Source organism: Scaptodrosophila lebanonensis, unplaced genomic scaffold (assembly GCF_003285725.1).
Source record: "Scaptodrosophila lebanonensis strain 11010-0011.00,11010-0021.00 unplaced genomic scaffold, SlebRS2 tig00000085-arrow-pilon, whole genome shotgun sequence".
NCBI classification, from domain to species: domain Eukaryota; kingdom Metazoa; phylum Arthropoda; class Insecta; order Diptera; family Drosophilidae; genus Scaptodrosophila; species Scaptodrosophila lebanonensis.
Genome location: NW_022060564.1, coordinates 2,585,043 through 2,600,789, shown reverse-complemented (window position 1 = coordinate 2,600,789; position 15,747 = coordinate 2,585,043). Strand labels below are relative to the sequence as shown.

The window sequence follows — 15,747 nt, the reverse complement described above, 5'->3', positions numbered from 1 at the left end:
TAATTTTGAGCACGTCGGACGTGGAGCTGCGAACGGTTCCTTTTATCTGGTCGGTGTGTGTGCTGCTGCGCTTGGCTGTGTTATAGTGTGTGTATGTGTGAGTTTCTGAAAACTAAAATTAAATCTTTTAGTGCAAAGTATGCGCTTCCTCAAAGTTAAAAAAATCCATTTCAATTTATTATCACAAGAGTAGAAATACGAAAAAACTGAAGATGCAAACCGAAGCGACTTATTATAATAAAAGAGTAGAAATACATAGTTTAAAAGCACACGGTTTTTAATAAAACAACATTCGTGGGATTTTTAAACCAAAATTAGATTTTGCCAATCCATCGCACAGTTCAATAATCGCCATTTCTCTACCTCTTTCTTTTCCCTCTCGTTGCAGTTTAAATAAGTTTCCTTAAGAATATACGTAAAAAAATCGTCAACGTTGCGGTTTTCTTTGTCTCTTGCTAAATTTTTGGTGGCGTGTTTTTAAACGGAAAGTGCAGAAAAGTAACGCGAAAACGTGTGAAATCCAGCAACCCACATATATACATATATATAGTTTAACCTCATAACAAATACAACAACAAATCCAACCATGAGCTGGCAAGATTATGTAGATAACCAACTTTTGGCCTCGAATTGCGTGGCTAAGGCCTGCATTGCTGGACACGATGGTAACATTTGGGCGCAGTCTAAGGGATTCGAGGTGAGTACCGGCAGTACATACTGATTAGTGTGTATGTATTTAGTTCGCAGTAAAAGATAAAGCCACTAATTCTGGTCAACTTTTCCGCGATCTGACAATGAAATTTTGCAAGTTCAAGGGTGTGACCAACAACAATGCTCTGCTGCTGCTGCTGTCGCTACGTCGTCACCGCCGTCTGGTTTACACAAACACACACATATATCAGCAGGGACACAAAGAGGCAGGCACACGTATTCAACGGCTGCGCCGCCATCATTACTTTCATTTCGTTTGATAAAGCAACTCCCACCCTGTTATTGTTTGTGTGTGCACCCCTGTAGCGGTTCTCTCTTTCTCTCACGCAACACTCGCCCACACCCACACTTTCAACTTACACCCAATGAAGTTGACCGTTAGTTAAAAAAATATTAGCTCAGAATGAGCAGTTCCTCTCAAACTTTTTTCTTTTTGCTGGCAATGACCTCCAAACTGTTGCCTTATCAGTGTTTCCGACAAGCCGGCAGATTTTTGTTCTATTTAAATAGCAATTAGCCAGAAACTGACAAATTAATTGTATATAAGTTTTTTTTATAATATATATTATGTCTCTGGCAGCAGCTGCTGTTTAATTATCAAATACCATTAGCTTGATGAGTCACATACAAATGTATGTATATAAGGGTATATAAAAAACTCGCAGCTCCGTATGACTAAGCACGTATATCATATCGGCGTAGTAGGAATAAAACTTGATTCGTCTTGGAATGCAGGTGCTGGCGGCGAAGGTGTTGAATTGCAGCAGCAGTAGCAGCAGCAGTACCGGACAAAAGCTGTAAATATAATTCGATAGATGTTATGTTTATGCCGACACGAAAGCAGGAAAACATTTCAAGATATGTGCCAAACGCCAGCATAAACGGAATGGATATAGTCTATAAACACAAATATCTTGATTTCAAATATGTGGATTGACTGGCTTACTAGTACTAACAGATGTTGAGGTTTTGTTGACGTTTGGCAACACTGGTTCATTGCTTTGATAGCACATATCCCCATGCAACACTCCCTTTTTCAAATGCACACGCGCGTCTCCTTTTTTGTTGTCAACTCGGAGAGAGTGGGAGTGCAAGAGCGGCAATATTTGAGAGATCCACTTCTTGATTTCTCATTTTGTTCGCCCTTTTAGTTGTTGCTTGTTTGTGCGATAACCGGTCGTCTTGTTTGCTTTTATCACCACTTCAACGCTCAATAGTTTGATATGCATTTGTGTGTATGTATGTGTGTTTCATTATTATCTGTGTACATTTCCTCAACGCGCCGGCAAAACTTTTATCAAAAAATACACACATACGTTTGGTACATTGCGAAACGTTTGGAAAGAAAAACTCGAAACTCATAAAATGTATCTCGATGATGACGCGTCATCAGCCAACGAGGCAAAAGCAACTGCAACAACAAACACATGGGCCTCCGTTGGCTCCGCCAAAAAAACATTTTTATGCGCGCCACGTTTTTGCGTTTTTTACGCCTATTTTCTTTTTAATATGTGTGCGTGGAACTTCCTGCTGGATTCAGCTGGTGTCTCATCCTTTGTATAAAAGTATGTGTGTGTGTGTGTGAGCGCAAGTCTGTTGCGCGCCCCATTCATGGCGTTTGAGATTCGAATACGTTTTGCATGGGACACTCCCTTTGTATTGAATTGGAGACCGACCCACGGTTTTAAACTCTTCTTCATTTAATTTCATGATTTAAAAATAGAATGTTTAATACTGTGCTGTGGATTGAAATTCATACACTATTTACATAAATATATAATTTCTCATGAAACGAACTCTTTCATTTGGCAAACTAGTGCGTTCTAATGCAAATATCTATTATCCTAAAGCTTTGCTACTTCAATTGCAATCAGTGGGAATTCCGGCCAATAAAACAACACAAATTTCTCTTTGGTTTTTACAAATGCATGTTAAATAGTTTTTGAAGCTGCGAGTTATTAAAAGATTTCGATAAAGAGGTTTATAGAATTGTCCTAATTCAGTATCATATTTCATCAATATTTCTTCAAACAAATAAAATACATATTCTCGTTTTGATTGCATACATTAAGTCGAGGTTAGTGAACTCGTCGTGTGCTTCGTCAGCCCTGCCACCTTTTCAATTGTGTTGCATATTGCCAAAAAGTTTTCATTTTTAAGCGACTAGTTGTTGTAATTGTGAGCTTTTGTTTTTGTTTTTGTTCGGTGAAAAAGTTTTTTTTTCGGATTCTTACAACCGATTTTTCGCAAGCGTTGTCATCGTCGTCGCTGCGGCTGTTGCTCTATCTTTTTTTTTTTTCGTTTATTTCTTGCGTTATTGCCAACGTCATCACATTTGGCGCTCCGTTGGCTCTTTCTTTGCGATTCTCCACGCGTACAAAACGAATATCACTTTCATTTTGCGGTCGTCGTCGCCGTCGTGATGTTGGCTTTTTCATCTCCCATTTCTACTTTTCTATGTTTTTGTTTTATACACTTTGCTGGATCTGCGATTTGTTACCTACTTTTTCAACTAGTCCATTTATGTGCCTTTCGTGGCATTTTCCTTCGCATTGGCTCCAATTGTATTGCACGATTGAAATATTTTCAAATTTAGTTTTTATTTTTGCGCATCAGCCGGACTGTTTTTAGACCTCTCTGTTGTGGTTAATACATATCCATGTATGTATGTATGTGCGTGTGTGTGAGTGGATTGACTTTTTCTTGGCGCTTATCAACAACGTCCACACAAACGTACTAACTTACCTACCTGTAGAGAACTGTTTAAAACCGGCTTTATATGGCGAAAATCTGTTTAGCGAGAATGAATCCCAATAGACATACAAAACGAAATATCTACAAACCTATATATATATATATATAGTTTATAGCAGAGTCAAATTTGTATTCTCCTTTTCTGTATATTTTTAATGCGTATGGGACATGTACATACATACTACTACATCCATTGTTTAATTTATTTAACATTTTTACATAACATTTGTGGCTTACACTATTGTTATTTTATTCACTCGTAAAACCGGCTTTCTTTGCCGCTAGCTTCCCCTCTCCTTGCTCTTTCTCTTTAACACACACACACACACACACATACATATGTACGCATGCCGCTTGAAATCCGCTCACATTCTTTTATCTACTATGGTTTTGAGCTCAATGGAAGTTTCTGGATACTTTTGCTTAGTAATACTTTGGCTCTCTCGCCCTCTCTCATTGACTCATTCGCTCACTCGCTTCGGGGCTTTGAGTGCCATTAACATATTTTGCGCATGTGCTGCACAATTTTGCGACAGCAACTAAACCATTGAGATTGTATTAATGACAGTTATTAAATTTAATTTATCACCTAATTTAGTTTTGCTAAGCTTCAAAAATGGGTGCCTAACTCGAAGCACTTGGCAACAGACATCGAAAACTCCTGTGGGCAGGCAGCCGGCAACAGCGGGAAAATGTTAACGACATTTCTTGTTGCTGTTTTTGCAAATGCGTGGGGGGTGTTGGGTATGGTTGGTATGATGGTAGACAAGTCATTCAAGTGTGCAAACTTGTTTTTCATTATGGGTGTAAGCAAAAGAGGACAAAGCAAAATAAAGCCAATATCCCTTTAATAAAAAAACGCAACATCCCAAATGGACGTCCCTTGTTATTAATGAGTGGGCAGGCAGTTAGAGATGGGCATATGTCGTGAGTTGTAAGTTTGTGTGCAAATATAACATTCGATTTAGGTGGGAAATATATTTAGATTCTGCTTTGGAATCAAACGTAAAATTAAGGGAAATATAAATTATTTATTGAACCATTCCAAGTTCTGAACTGATCTAAATTTTACGAATTGTGATTCGAGCGGCTTTTGTTTTGTCTTTACATTGAACACTGAAATTGATTTATTAACATTTCGTTATTACAATTATTGAAATTACAATTTCCCTGAATTAGTTAAAAGCTCACGTGATTCAGAAATGCTGTCACGCGTCCATCCCTAGCGGGCGACGCATTGGGTGGATGTGAACTTAGTTTTGGTGGTGGTTTGTCTTTGTTTTTCACTGGGTGCTGGGTGTGTGTTGTTGCCATATGCCGTCTGTCGCTGATTACTGTTTTATACATAAATATAAAGCTATATGGAAGGTTCATTTTGTATTTTTCAAAATTAATGTTGTAAGCGGATGGCACACGACTTAGTCCTTTTAAGTAAGCACACACTCTTATATGTACATATATATATACACATGCTCCAATGCATACAAATTAATAAACGACAACAAAGACGATGACGAAGAATAAGGCAATGGAGTGGAGGTAAACGTCCGTCGACTCCCAACTATACAAGTACATAAATCCATAAAATTTATTGTTAAGGCGTGCGTGACCAACACTTGTTTTGTTTTTGTCTTCCATTATTGACTGGAGTTCTTTTTTTCTACGTTATCCTTGCAGGTTACAAAGGAGGAACTGTCCAAATTGATTAGCGGCTTCGATCAGCAGGACCTGCTCACTAGCAATGGTGTGACACTAGCCGGCCAACGGTACATTTACCTCTCAGGCACAGATCGTGTGGTGCGTGCCAAGCTGGGCAGAAGCGGTGTGCATTGCATGAAGACAACACAAGGTGAGTTGCTAAAGAAGGGACAGCAAGGGGGGCGGAAGTATTTAAGAATGTGCAGGCGAATAATTTTTATATATTATTGGAAAATGAATAAAAAGGATGCAAGACTGAAGTTTGTGGAGCGGCCGAAAAACAACTGCCTTTCAATTAGCTAAGCTCTGAATTGTATGACGAGATTTATTAACAAATGCTTTTAATTGAAACAATACAAGTATATAATTGTTTTGAAAGAATATGAAAAGCGCTCTCTATGTTGAAAAATTCGGACTAAAGATTATTCAAGACTGCATTATAAAATCATTTAAATCATATTTTGCGTACAAATTGACCAAAAGATTTTCATGTCTCTTCATTAGATAATGATTAAAGTATTTATTTATTTGCTGTTCGATGTTAAATCAACTTGCGAACAGTAAGAAAGCTATAGCTTCGAGTGTTAAAATCGTATTTATAAAATACGTTAACAAAAGCAGCAACTAGGTTGTTATATAGTTGTATTGTGGAATTCCCATTAGATATTTTCAAGAGCTAGTTAGATTAATGCAATGCTTATACAATTGTTGTCCAAGCTGTTACGATTTGGAAACGGTTGTTTCTGGCTATTGATACTCACTTACAGTTGCCATTCGATGACAATAAATGGAAATTGGCATTATCAGCTGTAATATTATTATTTTTTTTCCATGCTTCTACAGACTGTCTTTGTTCGTATATCTGTCTGTTTGGGGTTTCAAGCGCACTCATTATCGCTGTTGTTGGTGCAACGCTTATCGCAGGTGCAAAGAATTTAATACGAAACTCAACAACTGATAAATGCGACAGTAGCCTACACTCGTACACTCTACATATATTCCAAATGCGATAAGGGCGGGCAACTAAATTTGCCAACTGTAATATTAATATTGAACAGATGGTGGCCAGTGATAAGCTGAGAAGTTTTTAGCCGGCTCGTTAGCTAGCACTAAACCATAAAACGAGTACGACCAGAAGGCGAAGAAAAGAGTACTCACTGAAACATTATGCTTAATTTGTTGCGTTTAACGCGCCTAACAGTTCTCCCCTCTATGCCACGCAACAACAACAACAACAACTACAGCAACAGCAGCAGTAGCAAGCAACAAACAAACAAACGAGCTGTAAATGATAGCCCATTATGTTGCTCCATTTTTCCGGTCAACTGCTGCGGTCGGCGACCGAAGAACCAAACAACCAAGCGATTAAGCGACCCCAACACAAACAACAAAAACAACAACAGCTACAGACATGTCCATATAAGTAGGCATGAAACAAACAGTTGAACATCTTGAAGAGGTACATAATATGTATTTGAAGTATAACGGTCGACTGAATCGTATTCAGTGGCTGGGAAGTGTTACTATTTTAATAAATGATTCAATTAACAATACAAATCCAACCTTATCAAGAAAAATCTTAGAAAAATCAGTTACAGCCCTTTGACAATAGCAGACTTTAAATAAAACTTTAAAAGAAGACGACTTTGCTGCAAAAAGGACACTCTTTTTTTGGGGGGAAATACAATTAAATAAAAAATGCTGTATGTTTTGCCATCCAGAACATAATATAGTTCACCTAATTATGTTTTTAAACGGTAGATTGGATCCAGAAACAACCGTGTAAAAAAAGACATAGATCATATGCAAAAATAGGTGATTGAATCCTTATCTCTAAATAAATATATATGCAATTTTTAATTTTCAAACCGTGTTATATCAAAATCGTGTACAAAAAGGCCGTGTAAAAACAAAATTAGGTGTATATCTATGCCAAACGCAAAGCTTCTGTTATAAGATAAATATATTTCGATTTATTATTATCTCTAAACAAAAATGCTTTAAGTAAGAATTTAATTTGTCAATAAGTTGTTGCATAAACATATAAATTATATTGTCATCACATTTAGCTCAAGGTTGAATTCGTTATTCGTTCTTTCTAGTCGAGTGTCCACTGTTTTTGTCTGCCTAGTGTGTGTGTGTGTGTAAAAATGAAACTTACATTTGTCTGTCAGTGTTAGGTTTTTCACTCTTGCCTTTTTCAACACCTTGTCCTCAATGTTTGCAGCAGATGTTGTTGTTGCTGTTGTGGAAAATCTTGGCCATGTTCAATAAGCAGCTAGCGCTGGCTGCACTTCGATATGTATTTATACATATTTGTTTTCACATCTATATATACATATAGTATGCATGTGTGTGTGTGTGAGACTAATTTTGTTTTTATTTCTATTTTTTCATTTGGACAAGTTTGTTTGCTTCTGCCATATTTGTAGATTTGGCGGCAACTGTTGCACACACGCACACATATTCACAGATTTATGTTCATATGTATACGTGCAAGGTGGACCGGGGCAGTTGCCACCATCCCCTGCTGCAGCCACAAGCTCAAGGTTATTGCCATAATCCATTTCAAGTGCAAATGTTGCACACTTGTGTGCGATTGTGTTGGCTCTCACACATATGCGTGTGTGTGTGCGTGTGTGTGTTTGTGTAAAGCAGAGAAATTAAATAAAAACCGCAAAGCAAACGCAATACTCTGACGGCGCCGCCGTCTTTATATAAATAGAAAAACATTCAAGAAAATAGCACAACAACAACAACAAAAAGAACAAATAAAAACTGGCCAGTCTGGTCTTCTCCGTAGTCTTTGCTGTTTGCTCTCCAGGCTGACGGCGACGTTGGCAGCTCATCAGAATAAAAAAAAAAGATGTGCGAGTGTGTGTATCTCGCATGTTTGTAAAAGTTCGTCGTCTCCTAATTTGGTCTTAAAAATTAACCCATTCAGGGCAACAACAAGATTAAGTTGTAGGATCTAAAGCCAGACACTAAACAAGCATAAGACGGCCAAAATTTAATTTCCAAATAAAGCAGCAAAAAATGCGTTTTGAAATACATTCATAACTTTTTTGAATTTTTTAATAAAATGACGTATTAATTAACGTATTAATAATGGCAGGATTACTTTAAGGCCTTCTTCCTAAAAGAAAAACAATGTTTATTGCAACTAAATTTCTCAGCAAGATGGTCTAAAAATAGGTCTGCAAGTGTGGGGAATAAAGGCTTTGTTTCCTAAATATTCACTTGAATCAAGTATTAATAAGATCATAGCGTAATGTGAAACAATAATTATGGACCGATAACATTAGATTACAAATAAATAGGTAGCTTAAGATTATTCTAGCTGTAAGTAAAGTTTATGCTGCATCAGCTAACAGGGCTAGCTTCTGATTTCAGTTTTCCACTATCTAGCATGATTAGTTTCAATTACTCAATGTTTTATATATTTAAGTGCTTGTAAAGCTCAGTATGTCGTGAATCTAATGTAACTTCAATGAAAATTTATGAATTCTATGCTTTGTTTGCAAATTGTTTGCATGTGTGACCATAGCTTTAGAAATACTTAAATGATTCAAAGAGGACGATTCCTTATTTGTCCCCCTCACTGTTCCACTGTTGCTTTCTGACCTTTTGTACTTTGTCTATCCCTTACCATAATGTTTAAAAGGTTAAGTTTAAGCTATTGCCTTTCAAAGGCAATTGATCGCTTCTTTGAAATAACAAAGTTATATTAAACTGTACCACAATTTACACGGTACTCAGGTTGCCCAATCGTGCGACCGACCGACAGACCCACCCATAGTTAGCCCGCAGTGTTGTCTTACAGAGATGGAAACTTGCTGAAGCGCAAACCGCAGCTTAACATTGTATGTGTACATACAGTTTTATTTTTATATAAAGATGTAAATAAATTAGATGCACCACTAAAAAACAACAAAAATTTGATATGCTTGTTTGTTTGTTTGTCTGTCTGTCTGTCTGTCTGTCTGGCTGTTCGTTCGTTCGTTCGTTGAAGAGCAACACACACTTGCAGCCACTTGTGTTACGAGTTGGCGGCTACGCTTGGAATGCGGCATGGCATGTGGGTTAAAAAGGGCGCCCAAGGGGGGCGCCGCACGCTGACTGCCAACTCAACACGTTGCACTGTGGAGCAGAGCAATAGACTCTTATATAGAAATTTATAAATGAAAGCAAAATAGAGATGAAGTTACGTCCTTCCCTTCAAAGGTTGCCTTGTAACTTGTAACGTTTTATAAGTATAGTCCGAAAAGCTTTTTAGGTGGACTTTATGTTTTGAATGCAACAAAAGGGCTACAGCTTGACTATATGTTTGACTTAACTTCGTTTATAATTTATAAGCGGATCTATGCCGGGCTTACACTAAACCCCTGTTCTAAGTTCTTATTATTGAAAACATGCATATATTTAAACTTTCTTAGTTTGTAAGACGTCAAAAATAGACTAAACATCATGTGTATAAAGTAATTTTACATTTAAAAAAAATTATTATTGATTTTCTAAGTAACGATCTACTACTTGTTAAGATCCACCAATAGAGCAGAACCAGGTAATTCTAGATGTTCGCCCCCACTGTAGGTTAGCAGTGCAAAGTGTTAAACTCTTTTTAAATTAAATGTAATGCGAGTCGTTTGGAATCAACGGTGAGGAACATTTTTGCTAAATTAAAGAAATAAATAAAAAACAATAGCTGTCAATGACTGCTTATCGTTATCGCTGCAGTTAATCGATTGTGTGGTCGTGCCGCGAGGGGGGTATCAGCTGTCAAAAGTGTCTTTGTCGCCTGTCATTACATTTCACGTCCATATGGCAAGTGTCTCCTCCACTTTACGGTACATTGAACTCAACAACTTTCTGTGTGTGGCAGGCAGAGTGTGTGTGTGTCATTGTGTGTGTCATGTTCTCTTCTGGCTTGATTTAATTTGTGTTCAATCAATGTTGTGCTCATTTGATTAATGCATTAGCTATCATCATTGGCCTTTACATTGGCCGGCCGATTGGCGTGTCAGCCGCTATTGACTGTCTGTCTCCCCTATGCCTGACCACAATTGACTTTAAGTTTTGGTATTGGAAGAAGAGCGAGACTTTGTCTATCATTCAGTCAGTCAGTCAGTCAACCCATTAGCTGTCTGGCCGGTTTTCACCATCAAGCCTGACCACACTCTTTATTGAGCGTTTTATTCATAATTTCTGAATGCTGCTGCTGCTGTTGTTGTTGTAGTTGTTGTTTAAAATACTGTTAGTTCTGATTTCTGCCTTGCTTTCACCACATTTCATAGGCAGCGAAAAATCTTTGTAGCCGGTCTATCTATGTATGAGTGTATTGTCAACCGGATAAACGGCGGCTCGAAGTAATTATGTAGCATGTTGAAGACACAAAAGAGATTTTTACTGTTGATTAGACCACAGAAGACTTAACAGACTGGCTCTAACTAGCAGAGAGAACAAGAGAGAGAGAGAGAGAGACAGAGAGCCAGGTAGTCGATAAGAGTTGAGAGTTTAGTCTCCAGTTATACCCGCAATGTCGCTGTAATAGTGTCTGTCTGTCTGTGTTTGTTGTTGCTTAACACTGCCAACACGGCCAATAGACCATGACCCGTCTTCTTCTTGGCAACACATCGTCTTTAAATATAATACAGAGGCAGCTGCTGTTCCATATCAACATCTCGCAATTCAATTTGGCTGCGAGCCAAGAATAAACTGTCCAAGAACAGATGTTTTTTATGCACTCATTGCAACCTTTTTGACTTTACGAACATTATTTATAAATGCAAATCATTTTAACATATATGTACAAGTATGTATTTTATAAACCAAAATATTACAGAAGGCGAAAAAAATATTGTCCAAATGTATATCATTAAAACAAATATATAATTTGACTATTTTAAAAAAATTTTCGACGGAAGATATATTGAATGTGTTTAAAATTTGAAAATCAATTTTGGAAACGGCTTCAGCTTTAAGAATACTTTCTAATTATCAACACTTTAGATTCGTACATTTTCGATTTTGGCTTTTTTAAATATCTTTAAGAATCATTGTTGTCGGCTTGTGTCCATCACTGATTGATGATTGATCAAATTAATAATATCGCTTGAAGGAAAATAAGCTTAGTTAATTTAGATATTTAAAGTGAGCAATAAACTATTTTGGATATCATTTAAAATTGCATGAAATCTAATTCTGTATTATTTTTTAATTAATTTTCTCTGCAGCCGTGATCGTTTCCATCTACGAGGATCCCGTACAGCCCCAACAGGCCGCTTCCATTGTAGAGAAACTCGGAGATTATCTGATTACTTGCGGGTACTAGAGAATAAAACACCATACAACAACACCATCAACAACAACAACCAACCAACACACCAACAACAAACAGCAACAAATTTGATATGAGAAGGAAAAAACAAAAACAACAACCACTAATAACATAAAAGTAATTATTAATATTTAAATTTATGAAGGCCAAGATAAAAGAAATTGTTGCGGTTTTTGTGGGCATAAGAAATAAACGAGAAATGTGTCGTCGTCAACGTAACTACAAAGAACTTTACCCCCAACTACAACAAAATTATAAATTTCTGCATTATTATAATTAAAATTTTGGTTCATACGAGATAAAATAAAAAATCACAAAAAAATTACAAAAAAATCAACAACAACAACAACTGTCTACAGCATTGAAGTAAGAATGTATTTTGTAAACAAAATCAAGAAGAGTAGAAAACAACAACAACAACAACAGCAGCAACGCAGGCACATTTTTGAAAAATTTTTGTATATCTAGATATATACACCGATATACATTCATATACATATATGTATAAATATATATTGTATACAAGCAGTTTATAAAAAGTGAGAGAGAGAGATAGAGAAAGAGATAATGAGAGTGAGAAAGAGGGTGGGGAAAAGCTTAGCGGGGGACTAGACGTATGCATTTGTCCGCCCGCCAGTCAAGGAAAAGCAACAACAACAACTACTACAACAACAACCAACACCACACACACACAGGAAAAAACGAAGCAAACCCAATATAAATAAATATATATTTATATATGTAAACTATTTGGAAAACAAAAATGAAAACCATGACGCTCTATTTATATATAGAAGAGGATGCATGGCAGCGCCATAGTGGTAATTTTTATACGAGAGGAAGAAACGTGAAAATATGTAAAAGTTGTTCAGTCTTTTTTAGCTATACGCTCATATGAATATGTATATTTGTTTTCAGCCACACGCATACACACACACACACACACACACATACGTATGTATGTGTTTGTTTAGGCCATAGCTCTACTCCATTTGCTCTAAATGCTACTCTCTTCGTATGCGCTTTTCAACTTTGTATTTCTTCTTCTAATCATTACAAGCAAAACATAAACAACAAAATAAAAAAAGTAAGAAAAACATTAAACTTTTTATATCGAAAGATGCATATTAAAAAAAAAGATGACAAAAAAAGATGAAAAGAAAGGAGAACGAAATTAGCATAACACTTTTTCTACAAGCCATAGTCGTCGTTGACCAACACTGCTGACATTGTTGTCACCTCATCCTGGTGTTGTGCGTCGCATTTCCTTCAGACTTATTGCTGAACACAAAAATTCGGCAATAAATTGCCATTACATACATCGTAAATGCATGCAAATTTAAGAAAGCAAAAAAATAACATAACTCATTAAAAAAAATGGAAAAATCTACTACAATTCATACATACAAATAAATGGCTTTTTATGTTAGGTAAAAATAATAACAACAAGAAAAAGAAAAACAAAAATAAGTTCTCTTTTTGCGCTGACATTTTGAATTCATTTTTCGTACAAGCTAAAGAAAAGCAAAAAGAATATTTGAAAAGAAAAATAAAAACACAAAGCAAAAGGCAAAGAAAAAATTATAAAAAATGCATAACTATATGAAATATAATATAAAATTTAAAAATATATATAATACGATACTTTAATACTATTGAAATAAAACAGAACGAGACAAAAATCGTCATAAAATTATACTCAACATCTTTTATTTCCATAGCTTTAGTAACAACAACAAAAAGTAAAAGGTGCGTCCCATTTTGATTTTAATTCTTCCAATTCTGTATGAGCTTCTGACCCGTACGTTGTCAGATCAATGAACTTTTTAGTTCGCTGATGGAGGGGCCCGTTTATAATTAACGTTTTGTCGCATACTTCTCTAAATTCCACTCGTACTATATGCAAATTTTTCAGTTGGATTTTGAAATCGTTAAGTAGTTCTATTAATCTAAAAATGATGGACATCCATATCATTCAAGTTATACTTTAAATAATGCATTCTATTGGAAACCATCAAAATTTAATAAAAAAAAAACTTATAGACAATCTATCCCATGTGCAGCTTAAACAGGAATGGACCTTTAATATGCTGAACGTTTCAAAAGGTAATCATATCTGGGCATTCTAAAAATAATATAGAAAACCCCATCAAAAGAATGTCGTAGTCTAGGCAAAGGCTCATAAATTGCATATTTTTATAATAAAGATAACATATCAGTTTTAAAAGATATTTAAAGGCTTCTAAAGCCATAGTCTGATAAGCAAATAATATATCTGTCATTCTGTCTGGTTTTTTAACCAAAACATTTGGATTTAAGGGACAGTGTAGACAGATTCTAGGATGCTCTTCGTAACTGAGGTGAGTATTTAATAATATTTATTTTTTTGATTTACAAAGTCTTTAAATGTTAAAATTATTTTAAGAATTGCCTTCTTTGCGGAGACACATATTGCCATTTTAGGCGCTTGGCGTACTACGAATATTTAACTGAAATTATTTTTATCTCATACTCTCACATTCTCTGCACAATCATTTTTAATGGCTGACGTAATTGTACAATTATTTTTATAAAAAATTATATGTGCGCTCCTCAACACATAGTATAAAGAACGAATGTTATCTGCTGGCTGCCTCTTTGCATGCTTTTCTTTCAGCAATTGTCATTTTTCGCAAATATTTTGCATACGTACATATATACATTTGTACACATTTAAATATACTTATAAGTCTATATACATTTGTATGCTCAAGCAAAACATTGACCCAAATTGTGCGTGCGAGTGAGAATATGTTAATCATAAATTCTTGCCTAGTGGGTGGATGGAAGAGCTCTTTAAATAAGAACTGAACTATCTACGGGCAGCGAGGAATACTGTTGAAGGCCTTTATTTTACTTGAACGTTAAATTGAATAATTTCATTAAATCTTTCTTTATATTTATGACTGAATTTATTAATCAAACTCGACAAATATTTGCCAGCTTAGTACCTGTGGAACTCCTGCTATTTTAATATCTTTTGGGTATATGTAGTATTGTAATTGGTTCAGAAACATTAGCTGTACAATAAACTGCAAATATAATTGCAGGCATTTGATTACTATTAGCCCTTCTAGGATATACGGGTTCTTCATCTCTCAAGCTTTTAATACAAAGACCCCTTTGAAAGTATATAATTTCGATGGCTGCTATGTGTTTGGTCTCTTAAATAATCGGTTTAAACACTACTGCTTTTAAACTGTTTGAAGAGTAGACAGATGGATAGATGAACATTATTATTATTATTATTATTCCTTTTAGGCGTTACCAATAAAAAACGCTACACTTTTCAGTGAAGGGTATAAATGGCATAATTAAAATTGAATATTTATTAAGTATCTAGAAGCTAAGTATTTTTTTATTTTCTTTTCAAAGAATTGTGGAAAATTACAAAAATGTATTTTTATACTGTGCTCAAAGGGTGAAACGATATATGTATTAGTTTTGTACGAATGTATATAACAGGCAGAAGGAGGAGGTGGCAGACCCTACAAAGTATATATTTACACACATTCAGAGTTGTTTGATCTATTCGCAGATGAAGTTATTTTATTATTTCTGTTTTGCTTCTGAAAATACACACATACATATGCACATGCCCACCTAATGTTGATCTCTTCGATTTGTATTTTTTATTTTCTTCGCTCTGTTTGGTCGTTTGTTGTTGTTATCTGTGTAGCAGGTCTGCCAGTTCCTTTGCATTAAAAAGCTAGACCAGCAATTAAAATAAGCTAGAAATAGTTAAACAACTTCAGTAAAATAAACGTTAATATTAACACTAGTATTAGATCAAAAACACACGCTTGAAGTATTTTTGTTTTGGGTAAAACAGTTTTAAAAGCAGTTTTATAAATTTAACCACAATCGTCATTAGAACATATTTAAAGTTGGCTGGAAGTTAGTCAGCAAATAGCTAAATGGGCAACACTGGCTGCAGATGGCTCGCCACAAAAGAGAGAATAATTAATAGAGAGAGGGAGCAGGTCAGTTGCATTGAACTCTTTCATGCAGGCGCGTCTTTAGTTCCGGTCGAATTTGTTAATTAATTGATTTGTGTCAAATTGTTTACTATTTCGTTCGATTTTTTGTATTTTCGATTAGTGTTTGTTTTATAACGTTGTTTATTAAGTTCATTGAGCTCTTTTAGTGTGCGGGATATTTTTATAAAAAAGGTGTAAACGTTTTGGCGCGAGTTTTGGCGCGGTTCT

General features: G+C 35.5%; 1 protein-coding gene across 2 annotated transcripts; it reads left to right on the top strand.

The window, feature by feature from the left end:
- On the top strand, positions 1 to 11,846 carry LOC115626603 (profilin). Of its 2 annotated transcripts, none has more exons than XM_030521993.1 (4): positions 1 to 97; positions 389 to 697; positions 5,143 to 5,314; positions 11,397 to 11,846. In XM_030521993.1, the coding sequence occupies exons 2-4, from the start codon at positions 587 to 589 to the stop codon at positions 11,492 to 11,494; spliced, it is 381 nt and encodes a 126-aa protein (XP_030377853.1). In that variant the 5' UTR covers positions 1 to 97; positions 389 to 586; the 3' UTR covers positions 11,495 to 11,846. The 2 variants fall into 2 exon arrangements, with proteins under 2 accessions (XP_030377853.1, XP_030377854.1); XM_030521994.1 differs by having other exon boundaries at positions 8 to 91.
- The last annotated feature ends 3,901 nt before the right edge of the window (positions 11,847 to 15,747 follow it).